Genomic DNA, 21772 nt, shown 5'->3' with positions numbered 1-21772 from the left:
TTTGCATTTCATACATCCCCCATCTCACCCTACAGACACGTAGAAATCCTGGCTTCTTAAATCACTAGTTTTCCTTCAGGCGAAGGTTTGACAGCAATCTCAGAGAAAGGACGACTAACCCCACGTCCAAGGAAGGCGAGCATGGGGATCACGTTCTCCTGGGCGATGCACTGCAGAATCCTGGGCGCTCCGTACAGCCCTCCCATGCAGGAGGCCAGGGACGAGATGTACAGCCCTAGCAAAAACAAGAAACCCACCAAGGATACCTGGAGGAAGCGGAGAGAATGCAAAGTTGATTATATTGCTCTTTAAAGACCCCCGAGCAGTCTTAAATACATGTATTTTAAGAGATCATATATATTTTGTAACATTGCTAAATGAACATAGCGAGCCTTTGGAAAGCAGCATTTTAACTGGTCTGTGGTATAAAGTGCAAACAATTAATACAGGAAAATTATCCCATAAAAGTAATTTAATACTGAACATCCTGTACCGACAGAGCCATTTGACAAGCTCATATCCAAGAAATTCTTTGTCACTTGGAGCAATTGCAGCAAAGCAGCAGCTATTAGATTTCCCTTAAGTAACTGGAAGTGAGTTTATTTCAGGAGAGATCACTTCTATACAGAGCACATCATACAGGAAAAGCTGCCCAGGCTTCCAACCATCCAAAACAGGAAGACAAACCCCTGTGTCCTGGAGGGAAAACCAATCCTGAAAGAAAATCCACAGTAAAACCAAATCAAAATTGCCACTTAAACAAATGGCATCTCAAAAAATACGCTCCGAAGGATATAATACAATGACCTTATTTTCCTGTCTTCAATGAGAAGATAATTTCCTTTGGCTAACATGAAACATAAAAAAATCTTTAAAGCCACAGTGCTAACAAGACTGAGTTTATTACCGGTTTCTAGTGAGCACCCTTTCAAACGGGGAGCATCTCCTGCAGGTGTGGAGGGAAAGGAGGGCAGCTCATGGTCCATCACACGGAAGCGAGGACTGGGGTCCCCCTGCACAGGTCCCCACTGTCAAGAGCTGCAAGCACAGGCAGCATATCTAAAAAAAGCCCACCCAAATACGCAAAACCCCACAAAATGACCACTGTGCAAGAACGCTTTGAAATGGGAGCGCTCCTGGTACCATGGTGTAAGGATGTTGGCAGACACAGCCAAGGAGACTAAGGTCTAGGGTCACCTGAGCCGTTCCCAAGTCCTGCAAGACCACACGAGTCTGACAGCCAGCAGCCAGCCACAGAGGAAGGCAAGGCATGGGGGGTAACACCAGCACAAAGGCCAGGCAGGGAGAAAACCCCTAAATTTTGGTCCAGATCTGTTCTGCCCATACTCCACTGAAGCCAGCCGCTGGAGGTGCAGACAGACATCGTGACAGAGGACGTCACCGAATGCAGGTCCCCTGCATCCCACATGTCCTTTGCTCCCACCCCTCCTCTCGTGGAAAACAAGGCCTAAATGAACATGGGTCTTCCCAGCTTCTGCCCCCATTGAAGTCAAGTGGCACATGCTTTATTAGAAGGAATTACAAAAATTTACATGGCTAAAGATGATTCAAGCTACATCTGCCTTTTCATCATCTATGAAATCCGCATGCGGCAAAAAGGAGATTGGGTAAAAAGCCATAAAACGCTTGCTGTTTGGGGAAGGCATGTAAAATTGATGTTGTGGTCCAGAACCATACAAACTTCCTACCACATTTCTTTTCCCCATGAAAATCCGCTTGGCCTTGTGAATTTTATCTTGTGGGACAGAAGAAACCTGAGGCAACGATGAGCAGATATCAGCTTCCATTACACCAACGGACAGACACTCGATGGGGAATCTTCCCTTCCCTCTCCTCTAATCCTGCCCTCCTCTGAGAAATACTTGGAAGAAAAAATCAGTTGTGCCAGACATCATATATTATTTTAGCTGCCAAAAATGCTTGCATTTAAATGCACTACTTGACATTCAAATCAGGGTTAGAGGGGAAGAGTCCTTTTCAGCGAGGCTGATGAAAGGGTTTGCTGGGGGTTTTGAGCACAGAGAGTGTGAATACGTTGTAAGAAATTGGCACTTGGAGCTCATTAGAAGTGAAATTACTGAATCTCATTTTTATGTTTAAAAAGCCAAACAAGTATTGTAAGGGAGAAAAGCAGCCAAGCGTTCGCTCACCTGTGAGTGACAGAAAGGGAGAGTTTGGATGTTTGGATCTCTACCCCTCCCTCTCTCCAAAGTCAGTCATTAAAATCTAAAGCAGCTTGTAATAACTCAAAGAAGCAACATAAATATTGGGATTGCACCATTGTTTTGTTCCGTACTAGGGCAAAGAAAACTGGATTTGCTTTTTTGCGGGTTTGTTTGTTTGTTTGTTTATATTTTACATTATTAAATATCTTCACATTCTTTACTGGGAGATTTTTCATTCGCCCCCCACCCCCCCAAGGGTTTTGAAGTTAAAACACAGCTTTAACAATCTCTTTCTCTTCAGCTGACTCATTTAAAGCCGATTCTTTTAGTTACTGTACTTTTCGCCCACTAAGTCATTGACATACAAAGACATTGCCTTAAAGAAGGCAGGCTCATTCTTTTTTCCCCTGAAACAGAGATGATTTTTTACCTTAGCGGGAAGTGGCAGGAGCCCCACCAATAATTTGGAGTTTATTTTGGGGGCTGGAGGAAATCTAGAGCTACGATTACTTAGAAAGAAAACAAAGCCAGAGTTTCAAATTGATATTTTAGATTAAAACCATGTTACAAATCAAAACAAACATCTCCATTTTAAATTAATCACAAGAAATACTGTCAAATACGGTGAACCAATGATTTTGGATAATGCTGCATAACAGAAAATTAGCCCTTCCATATCCCATTTAAAGTAAGACAATGGCACACACCAAAATCTTTTGCTCTCTTTTTAAAGGCCTGCAATGATAAGGTTCATTGCCGGTAACACTACAAACCTCCCTCATGTATATACACCCATGTGGAATGTCTCGAGTTTAATAATCCTATTGCTCGCCCTGCAATTACAGCCCGCTAGATATGGAAATGTAAGCTTCGCTTGACTTAGTAAAGATAAGCAGTGGGGTTCTTTAGAGATTTCAATTTGGTCTAAGCTTTCACCAACGAGAAAGGATACACTGAATAAAATACAGCATTTATCATTAGACCACATTAGCATATTTTAGCTCTTAAAGCTATTGCCGGGTCATTATGCCAAGATTCAGCATTACTGGATATGCTGGTGAATGCAAAGCTATTCAAATCAATTGTACACCGAGATTTGCAATGGGGAAATCCCCCTGAATTTCAATGAGGGATTTCCCCATTGCAAATCATTTCAATGAGGGAACAAATTCCTTAGGCTTTTGGAACATTCAAGCATTCAGTGAGGCAGATGGCAGCCCGAAAGCACCATGATATAAAAACACACTGGGCTATTTGAACAAGTTACCTTCTCTGCTATCATGAAGTCATAGCGGAGTGACTGACGGGTGCAAACGGCTCCCAGCAAAAAAACAAAGACCATGTACAGAAACCACCTGCAAACAATAAAAATAAATTATTTTTTTCCCGCAAGACCAGACCATTAGGAATTCTGCCCGTTAGCAGAGCCAGGACACAGTCACGTATCCGCAAGTTGGGTCTTCAATCACTCTGCATGGGCTGTTCCTGCATGATTTAGCCTCAGGGCTAAATTTAACACCGGTCCAGGTTCCTTACAGCGTACCAGGGACAGCTGCAGCGTGACTGTACGGTACCCCTGAGGGGAAGCTACCTGTACTCTTAATGTGTACATGCGGGGAATAACCCAGCCCTGGGGACAGACTTTTTAGTAGGGCCTGTAGCGATAGGACAAGGCATAATGGTTTTAAACTAAACGAAGGTAGATTCAGACTAGATATAAGGAAGAAATTTTTCATGATGAGGGTGGTGAGGCACTGGAACAGGTTGCCCAGAGAGGTTGGTAGATGCCCCATCCCTGGAAACATTCACGGTCAGGTTGGACGGGGCTCTGAGCAACCTGATCTAGTTGAAGATGTCCCTGCGCATTGCAGGGGGGTTGGACTAGATGACCTTCAAAGGTCCCTTCCAACCCAAAGCATTCTATGATTCTGCAGGTACACAGGTCCCCTACCTGGCAGTAACGTTAAGCACCGCAGCCAGCCTGCTCTACAACCTCAGTTGTGATCCTCCTCTGGTGTCTCTGGCCTTTCCAGTACTCAGGTGGAGGGATAAGCTAGTCTGTCTGCAAAGCCCAGACAGCAGAGATGTGAATGACCACATCCATCCATCCATGATACTTCTGTGTCCCGTGGAATCCCCTCACTTAAAACAAGCACCAATTTCCCTCTGAATTCTGAAGATCCTTCCTTTCTGTCTGACCCTTGCTACGCAATTAAAAGTAGTAATTTCAAAAGCAATTTAGGTGGCAATGAAAGCATGCAGGAAAACCTACTGAGGTTTTTTTTAATATGTAACAGTATTTTACTTCTGGAAAGCAGCATTTCCTGGGGGAGAGAACTGCTCAGGGATGCAGGGCTCCTGCGTTCCCCTGGCCTTGCAGGGGGGTAGGTCATCTCACCTGTCTTGGCCCCATTTTCCCAATATTAAAAATTATATTTTTGTATATATGTTTTTTATATTTTCTATTTATATAGAAAAAGCAAGCACTTTGAAACCAACAGCAGTAAGTGAGAAAATCACGCACCCCAAGCCTTTGAGAACTTTGCATCCTGCTCTGGGACAGCCGGGCTGCAGCAGCACAACCGCTCTAGCACCAACACACATCCTATCCGGCGGAGGACGGACTGATTACATCCGCGTTAATGAACCTCTTCTCTAACCCACCCAGAGTAGGTGGTGGTAATGGATGATAATTTGAATGTGAGCCAGACTTTAATTTTCCAGATGGCCGAGTAATAAAAGGTTGATGGGAATATGAAATGGATTGGTCACATCCAGGGCAGTCTCCAAAGAGTGAATTTTCCCCAATCTATGACTTACGAGGTGCCAATAGCGGCCAGAGACCCCAGGGGGATGTTGGTAGCAGGCTTCTGGAGATCTCCGCTCATATTGAACCCAGCCATCACACCTGTATTTTGTAGATATAAATGCAATTTAGAGTTAATCTAAGTTATAGCATATATAATACATATTATAATATGTAATATAATTTAATCAATCAGTTAATTGATTGCTTCAGAACAGTAACTATATCACTTCATTGCACTTCCACACACACGAATACTTGGTAAGAAACTGTTCATGTCTGTAATAGAAGCAAGCCACCACTAACATGTCCACAAAGAACCCTTTGTCCAGTCTGAACAATGCTGGGGGGAAGGAAAAAGAAAAAAAAAAAAAAAAAAGAAGAAATCTGAACAAAACCCATCTTATCTGAATGCAAACCTCACAGAAGACAATGCTGTCCAATTGTTGAAAAGAAAAATGCTACCGTTCATCACGGCAGCGTATTCAGCAGGTGGTACCACCCCCGCAGACCAGATCCATTACAGGTCCCTGCATTCATGGGGGACAACCGCCGTTACAAAACGGCCTGTCCTGTCCGTGTTTAATGACGATCACAGGCGCATTTAGCAGAGGGAATAACAGTGCTCAGCACGTAGGTGGCACCTTCCAGCCAAGGGATCTGCTTTGGAAGTAGGCATTATCTCTACTTTGCAGATAGGAAAACAGAAGCGCTGAGAGGGCAAGTGGTTGTCCCAGCGTCACGTAGAAAACACATGGTAGGACTAAGAATAATGTACTGAACTGTTATTTTAGGCCAGAGTACAGGGTATTGTACAATCAGGGACAGTCCTTAGCCTAAAAAATTACCATCTAAAGACACAAGAAAGGGAAACAGGATGGAGCACAGGATCTCCACGTTGAGGCTAGGAACCTGAGGTACAAATAGGTTATGAGACTTTGCCCACAGTTGAAGAAAGAGTCATACTAGACTTGGCAAGAAAACACAACTTTTTTTAATGAAATTATCCCAAAACTTTTCCTGGAAGACTTCAGATATCTGCTATTAAAAAAAAAAAAAATCCGTGATTTAGAATCCTGATGAGAATTTGGACAATTTGAAGGCAAGACAGAAGAGCCTCTTTAAGACACTAACTTCTGCCCATCACTGTCCCACCCCTTGGATGTCAGACTAATGTCTTCATAAGGACGCGTGGGCCAGGTGCCAGCCAGCAGCGCTCATGGGACGGTCCCTGGGAGCCGGGCTGAGATCACCACAGAACAACAATGAGGAGGAGGATGCCAACGCCACGGCGCTCGCAGCGTCTGCCAGCCCCGGCAGCAGGGGACCGACCGTGCGTCGGTCTGCCACTCGGCTGCCAAGTCCAGCAGTCAGTCCTCATTTTCAGAGGGCACAAGAATGACAAAGTCAGTCTCTGAGGCTGCAAATCTGAGTGACTACATCTCTAAATCAGCGACAACCCATTGCATTTTAAAGCTCAAACACTGACTGCTGCTTGGGAGGATTTTCTCCCAAGATGAAGGGTAGACGGGAGCTGTGGGACAAATCCCAGAGTAAAGGGGACAAACCCAGCTCAGCTGGATGGGTGCCTTCCCTGCAGACCTTGTATGGCCACCGACGGACTGCCAACAGGGAGCAACAGTTGGGTTGCTAATCAGGGAACAGGGACTCATCTCCCTGCTCCATCCCAGGCTTTGCTGTGCGTCTTCATAGCTCCATCTCCCCATCTGCTCGATGGGAATCATAACACTTCCTCTCCTCGCTGTGCTGCTGTGATGATAGCACGTTAATGAGCACAAGACTCTCACATGTTGCCAAACACATCGGCTAAGCATCCAGGGCTTTATTTATTTATTATTAATATTTTTTCCTTGATCATCTCTTTTTTCCCCTCCTTGATCATCCCACCCAGCAGCCATTTTTTTCTGTCCTCCTCTCCACCACAGAGCCAGAGCCCCAACAGTCCCCATGGGCTCCTGGCATTCCTCAGCTCCTGGAAGAGCTGTCTTCCAGATTCAGACCAGATTTGAATCCTTGACACCATACCAAAAACATTACAAATCAAAATGAGTTCTTAATTTTCTCCTGGAAGACTATTCTGTGGACGTACTTCTGAACAGCACTGTTAAAAGCCCGTTAACTGGTATGCTTTTCCCTGGATAAAGCTTCCAAGCGCTGTTCAAGCACTGCTCCTTTTAAACAGCTACACAACAGGCTTAGCTGGAGGTGAGAAATGTTAGGAAGGCAGAAGTCCGTGGAAATGGTCACAAACATCATGCTAAATGAAGCTGCTATGAAGCACTCTTCAGTGACTTTGCAATTCAGGGGCAAAGCAGAAAGCTGAGAATACTCTGAATTTTTCTTCCAAAGGGAGCAAACTATTGTCAGAAGGTCAGGTGTTAATCTCATGTGCCTCTTGGCCAAGTTTCCCAAACATCTGGCACCACCTCGACATCTCCCAGCTTGAGCTTGACTCACCTCTTCCTCATCCAAACTCCTACCTCAGAAAAGCGCTGGGGAAACACCAACATGGCATTTTCTGGACTGAGTATGAAAAAAGTTGAAGGCATGTGAGTCATCTGTGCAACGATGACTGCACAGCCCCGGCCGCCTCACTGCCTCCCTCTCACAGACGCATGCATATTCAGGAGCAGCCAGGAGATGACCTGCCAGAGCCCACATAAACAGGATCTTGCGATCGATGACTGACCTCCTGCCTGGCAGCAACGAGGGGTCAGCCCAGGTCAGTGCACACCATTAGCTTCTGTCAGGACCCCCAGGAAGTCACCACAGTCTCATGGCCTCCACTGCCAAAAGCCAAGGCCACCACCAAAGGAACCAACAAGGATATTCTCAGCCACTGAGGCCAAAAGCCATCTCCTCCATGCTGCAACTATGCCTCAGACCTGAGTAGTACAGAAGGATGGACAACCTGGTAGTACAGAAGTATGGACAATGCTAAAGCCACCTCTCCACCACCACCCAAAAAGTAATTTTCCAGCAAGATGACAGCTGCCAAAGAGGAGTACTGAGAAGGTCTTTTGCGAGCAGCAGACTAACCACCCCACTTTTCAATGAAAAGACAACCTGATTAATTTTCAAAAAAACCTAAAGAATCTCCACCATCCATAGCTTCGGTCACCCTCTGCCAGGGAACAGGGATCTGATTTGCGAGTAGCCACAAACAGCCTTTTCAGAGACTCTAGCTATTCAGGAGAAGAAAAACCCTACACTTGCATATAAAATTCAACGACGTAGAGAAGTTGGGACGTTCCTTCCTCCAGACAAAGACCTGGCCCTGGGGAAATGGCCAATCCCTTCTGAACTCAAGCAATCATATCTGCAGATTGTCCATGGAGAAAATTATCCACTTCTCTGTTTCAGCGAGATAGGAGGCTGGATTTTCCACACTGGCTATTATCTCAGAGAGCAGCAGATAATGACAAAGCTTCTGGACAAGGAAGCATGAAAACACGGTCAACTCAGCCAGGAAATTATGGCTGAGACAGTCTGTACATTGCTGCTATTCCCAGCGTAATCCTGTCCTGGGCATCATCCAGGTGGTGGATACGTGCACGAGGGGACCACCTACATTGTACGTTAGACACAACCATCAGCTCGACCAGCTCCAGTTTCTAACTCACCAGCTATGGTTTGTAACTGTAGATATGACTGCTTGCAAACACCCACTGCATTTTCCAACAAATTTACTATAAAATATAAAAAGTTTTTTTTTCCTTCACCCAAGAGATGAAGAATGGAAAATCTTAGATAAGAGTTGTAGCTAATTTTTTAAAAGGGCCAAATTCTCCACTGATGTAAGATGGCACCTCTCCATAGACTTCAATGGAGTTGTGCCAGTTTACATCATCTGATAACTTAGCCCAAAACTTCTAAATCTATTTGCTGTCATTTTGCAAGTGCCAAATATGGCTTATTTCAGAACTGGTTTCAGCATGATATTTTCCACTAACGCCACTTCAAACGTTGTCTTACTTGCTTGTATCACATGACAACACACTTCTTTCATTAGACAGAAAACCCTGGGGATTTAGTAGAAAAAGGAAAACATTCTCTGCACAACAGAAATGGCATTTAACTTCATTTTAAAGCTGCATTGATGGTTGCATGGCTGCTGCTACTGTTGCTGTGCAGTCCTAGGAGTTGAACATGGGCAGGCAGCTACCGAGACTCCTTCCCCATGCAAAGCCCTGGCTAGATGGGTAGCTGGGTGTTTGTGTATCACAACATGGCAGCAAAACATGTGCATAAAGAAGGTATTTACAAACATGCAGAAAAACACCTGGTTAACGCACAGAATCTCTACAGGGGTATGCTCACATCTTCTGTAGCAAGTACGTTAGTCTTTTTGATCGAAGCTGGCAAATTTGAGTCTTCCGTGCCCATGCACTTCCATTGAGGCCAGCTCTAGATGTATGTTTTGGATCACTCAGCTACTTCTCTATTATCAAATGACAAACTTAGGGGAATAAGGCCAGCTGCACTGCACATCCAGCTGAAATGGTTTAAACAGCTAGTACCCAGGAAGCAAATGGACCAGCCTCTGCTTAACACCGCTCAACTGTAAAATCGGGCTAACTTCACTCACGTTGCTGGAGTCGTACCAATAAAATACAGAGAAACGGAGAAAACAACCGGACCTGCAGCAAAACAATCAAAGAAGGATGCTCGTAGAAGGCAGCATGTTGCTACCGGTCTACAAAAGGCTGGGACGACCATCCTTGGCCGCAGTGCCCTGGCCAAGGCAGCGGCTCCTCCTGCCCATTCGGTCCCGGCCAGGGTCTCCCTGCAGGTCCCACTCCCCTTTCCCAAAGTGGCTGCCCCTCTTTGCTCACCAGCCTGTATTTCTGCAGTTTCAGTTTCACTGCTATTTCTGGTGGAAATGGGCAACTTAAAACCACTTTTCCATACATCCCAGAGACCGAACTTAAACGAGTTGAATTCAGATAATCATTTTGGAGGGTGAATAAAGAGCTTATTCTGAAGAGATCAAAATAGTTTCACTTCAAAGGGGAACATTTCGTCTCAGAAAGGCCCAACCATCTCATTTCACAATTTCTTAAGCATTTTTTTAAAAAAACTTCGTTATCAAAACAGCATCTTAGACTGTAAACTAGCATATGCTAAAAATTAAAAAGATTAAACACAAGGTTTAATAATAAAAGATAAACAGAACATTGCTGTGGGTCACAGAAATGTTTCAAACTGGCTCGAAGTAACCCCTCAAAACTAAACAACGTATTGTTTCACTGAAACTCTCCCCAGATTTCTGATGTATCTTAAAGCAAAGGATTTTGCTTCCAGTGCTTTGGCCGGGTCACCGCGGGAGTCCCAGCAGAGGCGGGTACCAGCTGGGGATGGTGCTGGGCAGGAGCAGGAGCCCAGGCTGGAGGTGACAGCCTGGGAAAATGTGAAGTCCTGCACTAGGTGCACCCAACAAAGTGATTTCTTCTGCTGCCAGATCATTCCTCCAGTCCCATCTGTTTCACAAAACCCTTTAGTTTGTCTCCCTGTACCACAGCAATTCTGCGAACAACTTCCAGCGAGTTGTTTAGAGCTAATCCTCTGAAAATTCATTCTGTAATCCAAGGATTCATTGCTATGGAAACTGCTTATAATCGGTACTTTTTATAGCTTAAAAAACCCAGCATCAACAAAAGGTATTGTAACTCCAAATGATAGTTATTTCATTCCCACTGGAGACTGCCAGCTTTGGAAAGGGGACATGGATCTTCCTGGCAGTTTAAGGGAATGAATAACATGAAAGCATCCAATTAAGCTCATAAATGTGAGCTCTGCTGACATGCAAAGATGCATCCGTGACACCGTGCAGAGAGTGGTGGGTCAGCATCATGAGCGGTGGCATCAGCCCAGCTCGGCCACCCGCCCGCAGCATGGACAGAGGGAAAGCCCTCCTGTGCTCTTCCCACCCTCCCAGTGCAATCAAGTCATAAGGCTTATCTAAGAAGACAAATCATGATCACCACTTTTAAAAAGGCTTGATACCTTGTGGCCTGACAGCATTGGCCAAGATCAGTGCCTGAGCCTTGTCTTTAGCAGAGAAGGATTTACACCACCACATCAACCCGTAGAGTTGACCAGCAGTTTCTGACCACAGAGAGACAGAAGAGCACATTCAAGTGAACAGGACAGGAGCGTGCAAAATTTGAGACGCTGGAGGAAAGCCTGAACATTTTGAATCGATAGCATGAGCCTGCTACGGCCGAGTACGGTCCCGCTCAGCTCGCCTCACCTTGCAGCCCAGAGGAACTCCCCTTGCTTCTGCTCATCTCTGAGATGTGACTGTGGAGGGAAAGACGGGGAGGATAAAACTTACGGCACCTGTGGCAGCTGGGAAAAACACTCCAAAAACGGTGAAGAAGGACTCCCCCTGGCTGTAGTCTGGCAGTGTGTTGTTGAACATAAGCTCTTCGGAGTAGCCGACGAAGCCGTGCTCTGCAAAGACACAGAGGGCGAGAGGAGAACCTCAGAAACCGCAGGGACTGCAGGAGACCCTCCGGCCTGCTCTTGGCGACCACCCGTCCTCTAAATACATGCGACGGCAGCGGCTGTTTCCAGGGATAGTTTGAAAGGATGAACGTTAACTAATTTAGCAGGAGGAGAAGGCAGAGAAGAGGTCAGTGTGGTTACAAGGGTGCAAATGCCAGGGAAAGGTGCAGCGGTGCAGGCCAGCACGTTGAGAGGCACCACCAGGCTGGGCAGCTCTCGCCAAGCCAGAACATGGATCATATATATCGAGTCCTGTCTACGAGCAAGCAGGACATCTTCCTGTAGAACCTGTCCATGGAGGAAAGCTGGCTGCAGGGATCAGCTAATATTTATACTTATTTATCCATGCCACTTTAATCCTTTTTCCAAATAGAGCAAAAATATGCTGCCATAAGACAACTGCATCCCTGAGCATGCCCTCATACCATACCCCAATTCTGTGTTTCTGCCAGTCAAGCTCCTGCACAGACAAGATCTGAGATGTGCCCATGCTGTGAAGCTGCTAACCAGTTTATACACTGGTTGCCAATGAGCCCAGAGCCAATAAAGCCAGTTTGTTGCAGGGTGGGCCTTCCCCTACAAGATGGGTTTCCCAGTGGAGGAGGAATAAGGTGCTCTAAAACTGCCCACTGCCGCGTTGTGCACTTACCCTCCTGATGCCATTGCTCTCCTGTTGCTGTGTTATCATCTCCAAAACAGGGCTGCACATGGGGCTGTGCACCACAACCAGTCGCCCCCCTCCCAAATCTTCTGCAGATGTTTCTCATGGCGCAACAAGGAGCAAATGCCAAGACCTTGGGCTGTGCCCCGCTCCCCACACCGACTTCTGCCAAGTCTTTCCAAGGTCACACGCACACAAGTTTTACTTTCCAAATAAAAAGTTTTACAAAAGATAGGAGAGAGGGGAAAGCAATGGGTAGGATATCGATGCCATGCAACTGGTTTACTGGGTATTTAATGGAGGATCCTGCTCCCTCACTTCACACTGGAAGGACAGGTCAAATTCTTCCACAAACCTGGATTTGTTAGGAATAGTTGAGCCCCACAGCTGACGTGCCAGTAGGGCATTAATTAGGAAAGGTTTTAGATGCTTATGGGTAGAAAAGATAAAAGAAAGCAGGTTAAGGAATTAATGATACGTCTATGAAATTAATAATTTCATTTTCAACAGGCAACACTGCTTTTTAATGGAGTATCTTAATCTGTGGAAACTTCTCCTCCCCATCAGTAACCCAAATGCTCATGCCAGCTGGGGGTGGGAGGTGAGCAAAGTCTGTTCCAATTTTTCTCCTGCCACTACAATCTCTTTCCACAAGACATGTGACTGCAATAACTTGAATTTTCTCATTAGCAGGCAGGATGTTGTTTATGGCTGCACAGGGTGATGGCCAGAAATTAAAAAAAGACTCCATCAAAACTGTCCCATGCCTCAAAGACAGCATTAATGATGTTTGGACAATAGATTAAACCGGAAAATTAAATCAGAGCACTGAACGCAAGACATATCCATTTAAAGTCTCAGAATATAACTAACCACAGAGCTTTGAAGTTGCCACAGAAAAATCCTATAGATAATCAGAAGTTTCCTACTACATCTGCATTCATTGTGTCGCCCAAACATGGATGGAAACACACTGATAGAAGAGGTCTCCTGCTGCTAGGCTTTTTAAAAGCACCAGCTATCTTCACCAGGAACAAGTCCCAGACGAGATTTAAAGGGAATAAGCTCAGCGCAACACGCTGACCTCTGGGCCTCACAGATGTCTGCAGAAAGTGCAGCTTCTGGAGAAATAAAGGGGGTATTTGTGTAGGCTGTACGTTCCCACAAGACCAGACCTGAGCTGGGCTCCTTCACCTTCAACTGGAATTTGTGCCCATGACGGCACGGCAAGTGGGCTGGCTGCAAAGCTCCCACCAAACTGCTTGAGGAAAATTTCAGTCCCTGGCCAAGGGATTTTTCACAAAGTATGTTCTCCTCATAGAAATGTTAATGTTTCATTAGTAAAACAAACGGAGTGGGCAAAATATTCATCTCATCCCAAGGAGATCTGCAGACTTTCTCCAACGTGTGCTTCACAGCAGCAGCATCAAATATATCTATGTCACTCTTGACAAAAGTTTGCCCCACCAATTCTTAAAAATCTCCTGTGAAGTGGACTCTAGCCTCTCTTGATGGTTTACTCTCATATTTTCCTGTCTTTATCATTTAGGTTTCCCCTACTGTCTAACCAAAATCACCTTGTTTGAAGTTCATGATGCTATTTCTTGCCTGATCCATAAGCTATTTGCATTTTTTAATAGCATCCTTTCACCTACTGGAAACAGTCCCCATCCTGCACTGGCACAGTTGAGAGTTTCTGCCAGGATGTAAAACTTCATGTTTGTCTTCATCAACCACAAATTGTCCTTTTCACACCACTTCCCCAGCTTGTGCGAGGTCATCTGGAAGTCTGACCCTCTCAGCCAGGCTGCTGTGAGCCCTTCCCACCTGGGGGTCATCTGCAAATTGAATCTGTGTATTCTCTTTTCCACCATCCAAGCAGTTAAGGAAGATACCAAATAACACCAAACCAAAACCAGACCCTTGCAGAACCTCACCGGGCACAAGCGTCCTGCTTTGTGAATGAAGCATCTCCAACTGGGGTCTTCCAACCGAGTTTTGGAGCTATATAATTCAACGATGGGCTGATCCAGGCACTTTGGGTGCCCTAGGTCTCCTTTCACATACAAAAGGCCAAGTATACAATCAGACGACATTTTCTGTGATACCGTTTTGGCCATACCATGGCCAAAGAGAGACCATGAGACCCATGAGTCCGATGTCTGACCTGCACCCGTGTGCATCTGACCTCTATTAATCCTAAGATGCCAAACGATCCCTTGTGCTCCATCCATTCGTCTGCTGTTCCTTTTCCTACTTTATTCCCCTAAGTGTAAATCCTGGGTAGAAGAGACAAAGCCTGAAACCATGGCAGATGCCATTGGAACCACAGCAAATGACAGCCGTGGATTTGCTGAAAGAGCCACAGGATGTGCCTACGACTCTATCCCATTTCTGCTTCCTTTCCTCGCGGCTCTGGCAGGCGAGAGGAAGCCCAGCCATTCCACATTTCCCCTTTATACAGAACCAGGAGCTTTCTTGTCTCATGAAAGAAAAGTTCATCCAAATGTTACTTGTTATTGCAACCTCATTTCTCAGTCAATCACCCTCCCATGAAGCAAATTGCACATCCCTTTTGATCTGTTTTACACCAAGATTTGCAACCGCCATCAATTTAAGCAAGCTATCGGCACGCGACCGCGGAGCTGAGAACAACACGCTGTGAGCATCTCCTGGCTGCCCTCATGCCTGCGACCGGAGCGAGTCATCTGTGACCTTTCAGCTGTCATATTAATGGGACTAATTGTAGCTGACGGGGCAATTGGGCTGAAAATCATCCAAAACAAAACAGGAATCAGCAACTGAGACCAATCGGTTAAACCAACAGAGCACTTGGTCGGTTGTTCACAGAGTCAATTATCCACATCCCATTCAAAGTGCACTTCAAAAGGACGAGCTTCGGAAGGAGGAGGGAAGGAAACGCGATAGGGTCTATATTTGGCTCTCTGATCTCCAAACAAGGCAAGATCATTTTATTAATTTTTTTTTTTTTTTGTAAAAGGATCTCTTCCTCCAGCTTACTGCTGGGTACATGAGATCCAAGCCAGATTCCTCCCTCCTCACTCATTACAAAATGTTTGCCTGACAAATTTTGCTTTCAATTAATTTATGCAACCCCACAGCCTCTAAATCCTGCCTTTAATGATCCTGCTCTCCGTTGGCTTGCAGAGGGCTGGAATTGAAGTGCTATAAACAATCTTCCCACTGTCATGCTAGAAGGAAAGAACCCAGTTCCTTCTCTGTGCCGTGTCAGCCTTATGGGAAATGCACAATAAAGAGCGATAACAATTTATTTTCATCATTAGATACTCAATAAGGAGCAGGCAAATAATGGGTTTCTCAAGTGGCTGAGCTGAAGTAAATAAACAATGGGGGGGGAAAATTTACTTAGAGCAACATCTGAATCATTCCTGTGATTGTTGACAAATTAAGTCCTTCCAGTTGCCCTTATTAAAATGATGTAATAAACAATAAAAACCACCTAGCAAGTTTCAAGTGGAAGAGCTTCCAGGATGAGCATCCTCCGTTCACAAGCATTGGGGGATCACAGGGGGCTGCACATCGGCCCGATGCAGGTGGAGGAGGAGGAGGATGGCCAGGATCCTCACGTCCCCCCAGCCACCACGGATGCTTGGGAGGAGGTACCAGCCTTCACCTGGTTGCCACCACTGTATCCGCCCCACCTGGTTTCCACGTTTGAGCTTTTCTTGCACTTTCTCCCACCTCTCACCCCGTGGAAGAGGATGAAAGCAGCTGAGGAGGTTTTTGGCACTTGGGACACCCCTTAGCAGGGTGCCCCCCCCATGAAGCCCGGGATTTCAGAGCGGGACTCAAGGAGGTTGGAGAAGGGGCGCGAGGCGAAGCCGTGGTTACGCGGGGTCAGGCCATTATGCAACGGCACAGAGGACAACAGCGCTGCCAAGTTCCAGGCAACCTGGAGTTCATTACAGATTAGTCAAGTCTTGGCCAAATTCAATAAGCCTGTTCACAAGCTTAAGGTTAAGTAAACCCTGGCACTGAGGCAGGGGCTAAATAATGCAAAAATGGAAAACCACCTTAAGAAACAGCTCCCAGAAGACAGTCACGTATTGCGCTCTGCTTGTGATTAGAGATTTTAATTACGAAGGTGAATGCTGAAGGCTTGAAATGGTGAGATTTTTTTCTTTTCCTAAACAAGTAAGCCCACACGTTCCCGCCAGGAAGGTACTTGCTGAGATTTGCTTTCAGAGGAACAGCTGGAAGTGTTTGTCTTGCAGCACATTTCCCAGGTCTGACCCCAGAGTTTTCAGGATCCTGTGTGATGTAAGACATAGAGAGCCAAAGAGTAATTATATATCTTTGGCATAATTATCTCCTCTCTCTCTCTTTCTCATTTCTTCTTCCATCTTGAAACCCTTCTGGCATAAGCTCCGAAATCCAGTCGTACCCCTTGGACACCAGTCCAAGCACGTGCCCAGAGCGAGGTCCTGGTGCAGGTGCTGGAGATACCTGGGCACACCACTGTGGAGAAAACAAGAATGGTCCTCCCAGCCTGGTCCCACAGCTGCCATCCTCACCTAAACACACAACTCTGCAGTAAGATAAAGTTTCTCACCAGCCACATGCTTGCATTTTCCTTCTCCAAACTCTTAGCCAAGTGCAAGGTACAAGCCCAGGACTTCTGAGCTGTTAACTCCCCAGTGGGCAAGTCAAGCCCTGTCAGGTTGGTAACTCCCAGAAGTTGTGGTCTATCAGATGACTGTTGGGTGGCCTAAACCAGATTAATTTCTGCATAGGTTGAAGTGCTCTACAGCAGGGAAGCACTGAAATTCTCCATTCAAAAGCCCTTGCTATAATAATTCTTCCCCTGCCTGCAGAAGTAGTTCCTCCATGGATGACCTGGTGGTCACCAAACTCACCAAAACATACTTACTACCCATAGCCTAGCACACAAGAACAGCGTCTTCACTTGCCAAGGGAAAGTCAGGCATGCCTGGCTTTAATGAAGTAACATTTTTATGCCAAACCACCACCAGCAATACTTTTTTCAGCATCTCAGTGTGCAATTGCAGATACACAGGATTAACCATCCACATAGAAACTGTGGATGTGAAGAGATGGATGCAAAGCCATGAATGTCATCCAAACTCCACAGTCTTTTTATCTTTGTGTTCCTCCCACACTATGCAAACGCTGAAATTTAATTTGAGGCAACCAGCAGCACAGGATCCTCTGACACAACAGCTCTGAACGATGCCGTGCGCTGACGCAGCCACGCTCCGGATGGCTCTGGGCTTCCCCAGCGAAGCGGGTACTCACACGTCCTGGAGAACAACGTGCATCCAGCTGACCGCAACCACAGCCCAGCAACACCACGCAGCACACCCAAGGAAGGCCACTGAAAACGGTGCACCTCTCCAGCAGATTGGCATCATCAAAGAGGCATGAAGAGGGCACCAGGGTCATGAATAACACTTGAATCACCTTTCCCAACAGAATAAAAAATAAATCAATCAAAGCGGTGCAGTCGCAAGCCCCATCGCTCCACACGCCTCCGTGCACACGCTTGGCTTCCTGTGTTTGGGCTTGTTTAACACCGATGTGAACAATCACGTTTCCAATGCTCTTCCAAGGCCAGGCTGCTTCTGCAGCTGTGCCTTTGCAACCGCCCAGCTCCAGCTCCCAAGGTCCTCCCAATATTTTTTCCCAGGCAAGTCCAGCACTACCTTTGCTACTCCCAGGTGTTGCCCTACTGCTGCCAGCCTGGAACAGGGCAGGTGGAGGCAGAGATGTATGAGAAAAATGTGGAAAGGTTGGGAAGGAAAACAGTGAGATGGAAGCAGCGCTGGAGGTGGAGAGAGGACAGTATGGTGGTTTTTCCATGCTGCTGGTCCACTGCTCAACTCGCTGTGGGCTGACACTCGGCCTGTGAGATTCATGAACGGATTTTCACCAGAAAGTCCCAGTCCTCTAAGAGACGGGGAACTGGTGAGTCATGAAAGCAAAGCGCATTAGGAGGCAGAGCTGCACTGGCAGGCAGGTACAGCGAATAAACATAACCTTCGCTGAACTCATACGGGGATATAAAAATGTTTTAACATCTTCCAGGACATCTCCTGCTTCACCTTTGGATATACAAGGTTTGGCTGGAAGACTGGGAAGAAAGAGAAGGAAAAGAGAAGAGCTGCGGGAGAGCAGAGCTGGAGGAGGATGGGATGGACTGAAGAGATGGATGCCCCTGTCTCCTGACAGCTACCACTGGACTCATCTACCAGGGGACCACATTCACCAAACCCGGGTTGCCCTTTTCTGCAGCCCCAGTGCAACATGCGTGCCACGTGAGTCAGCGCGGATCAGCGCACATTTCCTACGAGCCACGAGCACATCTGCTCCGTGCTGGACTTGTGGGCAGCAGCGCAGCTCCGTAGCTGGAGACAGGGCACTTGCAGCCCAGATGGAAAAGAGCAAACACAAGACTTCCGATACCTTTCCCTGCAGATTCACCCTCCGTATGTCACAAATGACGTCACGCCTTGCGTTTGTCTCAGTCCTCAGGGCCACGTCCTACCTGCTGACAGCTCCCACAGCCTCAGCATTTCTGCTCTGGGAGTCTTAAACTAGGCAAGGGAAAAAATAGAGAGGAATTTTCGTGTTGAATACATGCAGGTCCATGATTATGCAGTGATAAAACCGCAGCTATTACGCAATTAACACAATGGCACGTGGCCACGCTGACAGATCAGTGCAGAAAGATTGCAGAGCATTTGCTCAAGCTGCCAGGGCACTGAGAGATGGGGGATGCAGGAGCTCCCCGGTTCCTGCTCTACCCCACCCCACCCCACGCCGCTGCTGGCAGCCCTAAGCACAAAGTACTGGGAAGAAGAGGAGGTGAGAACGGGAAGGGACTAAATTCCCTCTGTAATTTCATCCCTAAGTCCCAGATAAACACATTTACTATCAAAAGAGCTCAGAGCGATCACAGACCGCGAGCCACGGGCAGCTCTGCCACTGCTGTGTCCCCATGCAGCAGGATGGTGCCAGCTGAAAACTAAGCGCTGGGTGCCACAGCTGGCACCTCCCCACGCCTCGCTGGCCACGGCGAGCGGCATCCTCAAAAATGCCAAACCAAAGGTGAGCAGCAAGAGGCAGCCCGGAGCGGGGAGAGGAGCCCATTGCTATTTTTCCACTTGTGGTGAACAAATAAGCTCCTATTTTACCATTAGCACTAGGGAGATGGTTTCATAAATTAGGACAAACAGCACACTTATGTTTCAAATTCGTCAGAGCTGCAAGCAGCAAAAAATAGATAGGTTTTAGTGAAAAAAAATTGGCAAGAAGGGGGTGGGGGGAGAAGGATCAGAGCAATTTTAAAGAAAGAAGGAAAGGAGTTCCCTTGCCCAAGACCTTCTCTGCACCCATAATAAGCCTGGCAAACCCAAAATGAGAGATTATGTAAAGTCTGCAGTTGAAGGAGCAAAAGCCATAGTTAAAACAATCTAAAAAGGCCAAGCCCTGAGAAAGGCAACTCGAATCCCTTATCTTTTGATGGAAAAGAATGTGCTCCCTGAGATTAATGACGTGTTTACCCAAAAGGAAATCGCCGCCCTTCTGAAGCAGCGAGTGTTTGTTCCTCCCGAGCCCCTGTTTTCTGCTCCAGAGCTGATCTCCCAAACCTCCTGTTTAAAGTCAACACACAATACGGCTTCCTGCCACCATGGGCTCCGAAGGATCCCACCATTAACCCTCTCCCAAAAACCACCCTCCACTGCACCTGTCCGTCCCGGCCACTGCTGGCGGGGATGAAAAACGGGGTATTTAGATCACGCTTCGAGCGCCGGCATGGAGACAGGCATCACACCGACGGCTGCCAGCAGCCTCGCTGCAGGGCGATGAATCACCCCCATGCATAAATATTTCTCAGTTGAGCAGACAAATTAGCAAGCGTGGAGACTGACAGGGCTGTCGAGGGGAAGCACTCACTTGTCTTGCCCTTCTCCGAAGTCTCCGGACGCAGCAGGCGACCTCTTCTCAAGTTGCTCAGGGTTTCCGCAGCGTGCCCTGCAGCCTGGCCTGCTGCAGGATGCTCTTGGAAAGAGGTTTAACACCGGCCGGTGCAATGGGCTGCCATGTTACGGGAGGCACAGAGGAGCGTGGGATTTGTGCACTGAAAACCCCTGAGCGAGCAAGAAAGCCTAGAGCAGAAGCGCCGAGGGGTGATCTGTTTGAGGAAACCTGCAAAAAACCCGCTCGGGGACCATCAGTCCTTTGCATACGTGGCAAACCCAAGTATTCACATACTCCCCCTCTGGTAAATGCACCCTGGTAAATGAACTCACACTCCATCCCCAGTCTCTCGTGGAGCATCCCAGCCATGAGAGCCACCAGGTCACGAGCATCCTCCTCTCCCTAAAGCCAACAGACCTGCAATAACGGGTGCTGGCCAACAGCTAAAAATAGCACCAAATGCAGAATAAACAAAGGAAGCTGCTTAAATCTGTCTCCAACATTCACATTTAGCTAATGGGGCAATTTTAATTTGCGGGATGCTGTCACCTCTCTCGGATCAGCCTACGCTCTCCCCGAGTTCTCCCCAGCCACATCACATCTACTGTGGGACCGGGCTGGGTGGGAGGAAACATTAATTTCTGCCCAACTCCCCGTGCACCTGCTTTATCTCCACCTTGGCTTCTCGGGGGGCATGGAGAAGTTAAAACCCACCAGCGCACACAGCAGCACACACGGAGCCCAAAAGCGCCCACACGGGCACCTCCTCATCACGAAAGCCCAGCACCTCGGCAATGCTTAAATAAAGGAAAACTCAGGAATGTGCCTGTGGCAGTGGCTAGTAGAGCCCTTTGGCACTCATTCTGTCTGTACAGGCTGGTGGGGTTTAATTATTTATTTGCAAAAAAGACAAAAAATTGATATTTTCTGCAGGTGGAAAATCTGAAAGTTTGGCTAGGAGAAAAAAAGAAGAGATTTTAACATGGGTATTTCAACTTTATAAAGTCCACTTATGTTTTATATTATTTAATGCTAAGCACCAGACTTGACATAATATATAAAATCCTTCCATTATTATTTTATTTTTTGATGTGGTATCCACTACCTGGCTTGTTCAGCGGTATTCAAACCAGCCAGCGGAAATGGTTTTATTCATTACAAAGAGGACAAGAAGTAAAACGTCCCTTGCTTCACCCTTTTTCTAGGAAAATAGTTTGCATCAATGGAATATTATTATTAATTATAGAGTGGTATTTCTTGGAAGTCATGCCCAGAGTCCCCGGCTGTGGGAGGCTCTGCAGAACTTCTCCGATGAAAAGCCCCAGCCTTGAGAAATCAGAATTTAGGCTGAGTCAAGGCACAACAATTGGAGGAAAATGAACAGCCGTCAAGCGGCAGCAGCGATGACACACATCCTTTGGACTCATTGGAGTGACCTCCTTTCTACCTCAGAGCTACCCCGTGTATTGCTTGGGACAAAGCCCAGTCCATGCTGATCAAATCCCCATCTTTGAAAAGAAAGCAGTTAACCAAAATATCACATAATCCACCGGACCCTGCCACGGTCTACAGAGTCTTCTGCCATGGTCTACAGAGTCTTCAGCC

At 46.7% G+C, this 21772-nt stretch overlaps 1 protein-coding gene across 6 annotated transcripts in view; it reads right to left on the bottom strand.

The window, feature by feature from the left end:
* The window catches only part of SLC12A8 (solute carrier family 12 member 8), a 59249-nt gene that overhangs the window by 13793 nt on the left and 23684 nt on the right, over window positions 1-21772 (bottom strand). For all 6 annotated transcript variants that reach the window (XM_072874748.1, XM_072874750.1, XM_072874747.1 and 3 more), the window contains 4 exons: window positions 11356-11469; window positions 5007-5094; window positions 3454-3541; window positions 120-266 (listed from right to left, as the gene is read on the bottom strand). In XM_072874748.1, the coding sequence (XP_072730849.1) occupies window positions 120-266; window positions 3454-3541; window positions 5007-5094; window positions 11356-11469 (437 nt within the window). The remainder of the gene's footprint in view (window positions 1-119; window positions 267-3453; window positions 3542-5006; window positions 5095-11355; window positions 11470-21772) is intronic.

The sequence above is a fragment of the Ciconia boyciana genome, chromosome 10 (genome assembly GCF_034638445.1).
Source record: "Ciconia boyciana chromosome 10, ASM3463844v1, whole genome shotgun sequence".
NCBI lineage: Eukaryota > Metazoa > Chordata > Aves > Ciconiiformes > Ciconiidae > Ciconia > Ciconia boyciana.
The sequence above is the reverse complement of the archived record's forward strand: the minus strand, read 5'-3'. Positions and strand labels throughout refer to the sequence as shown.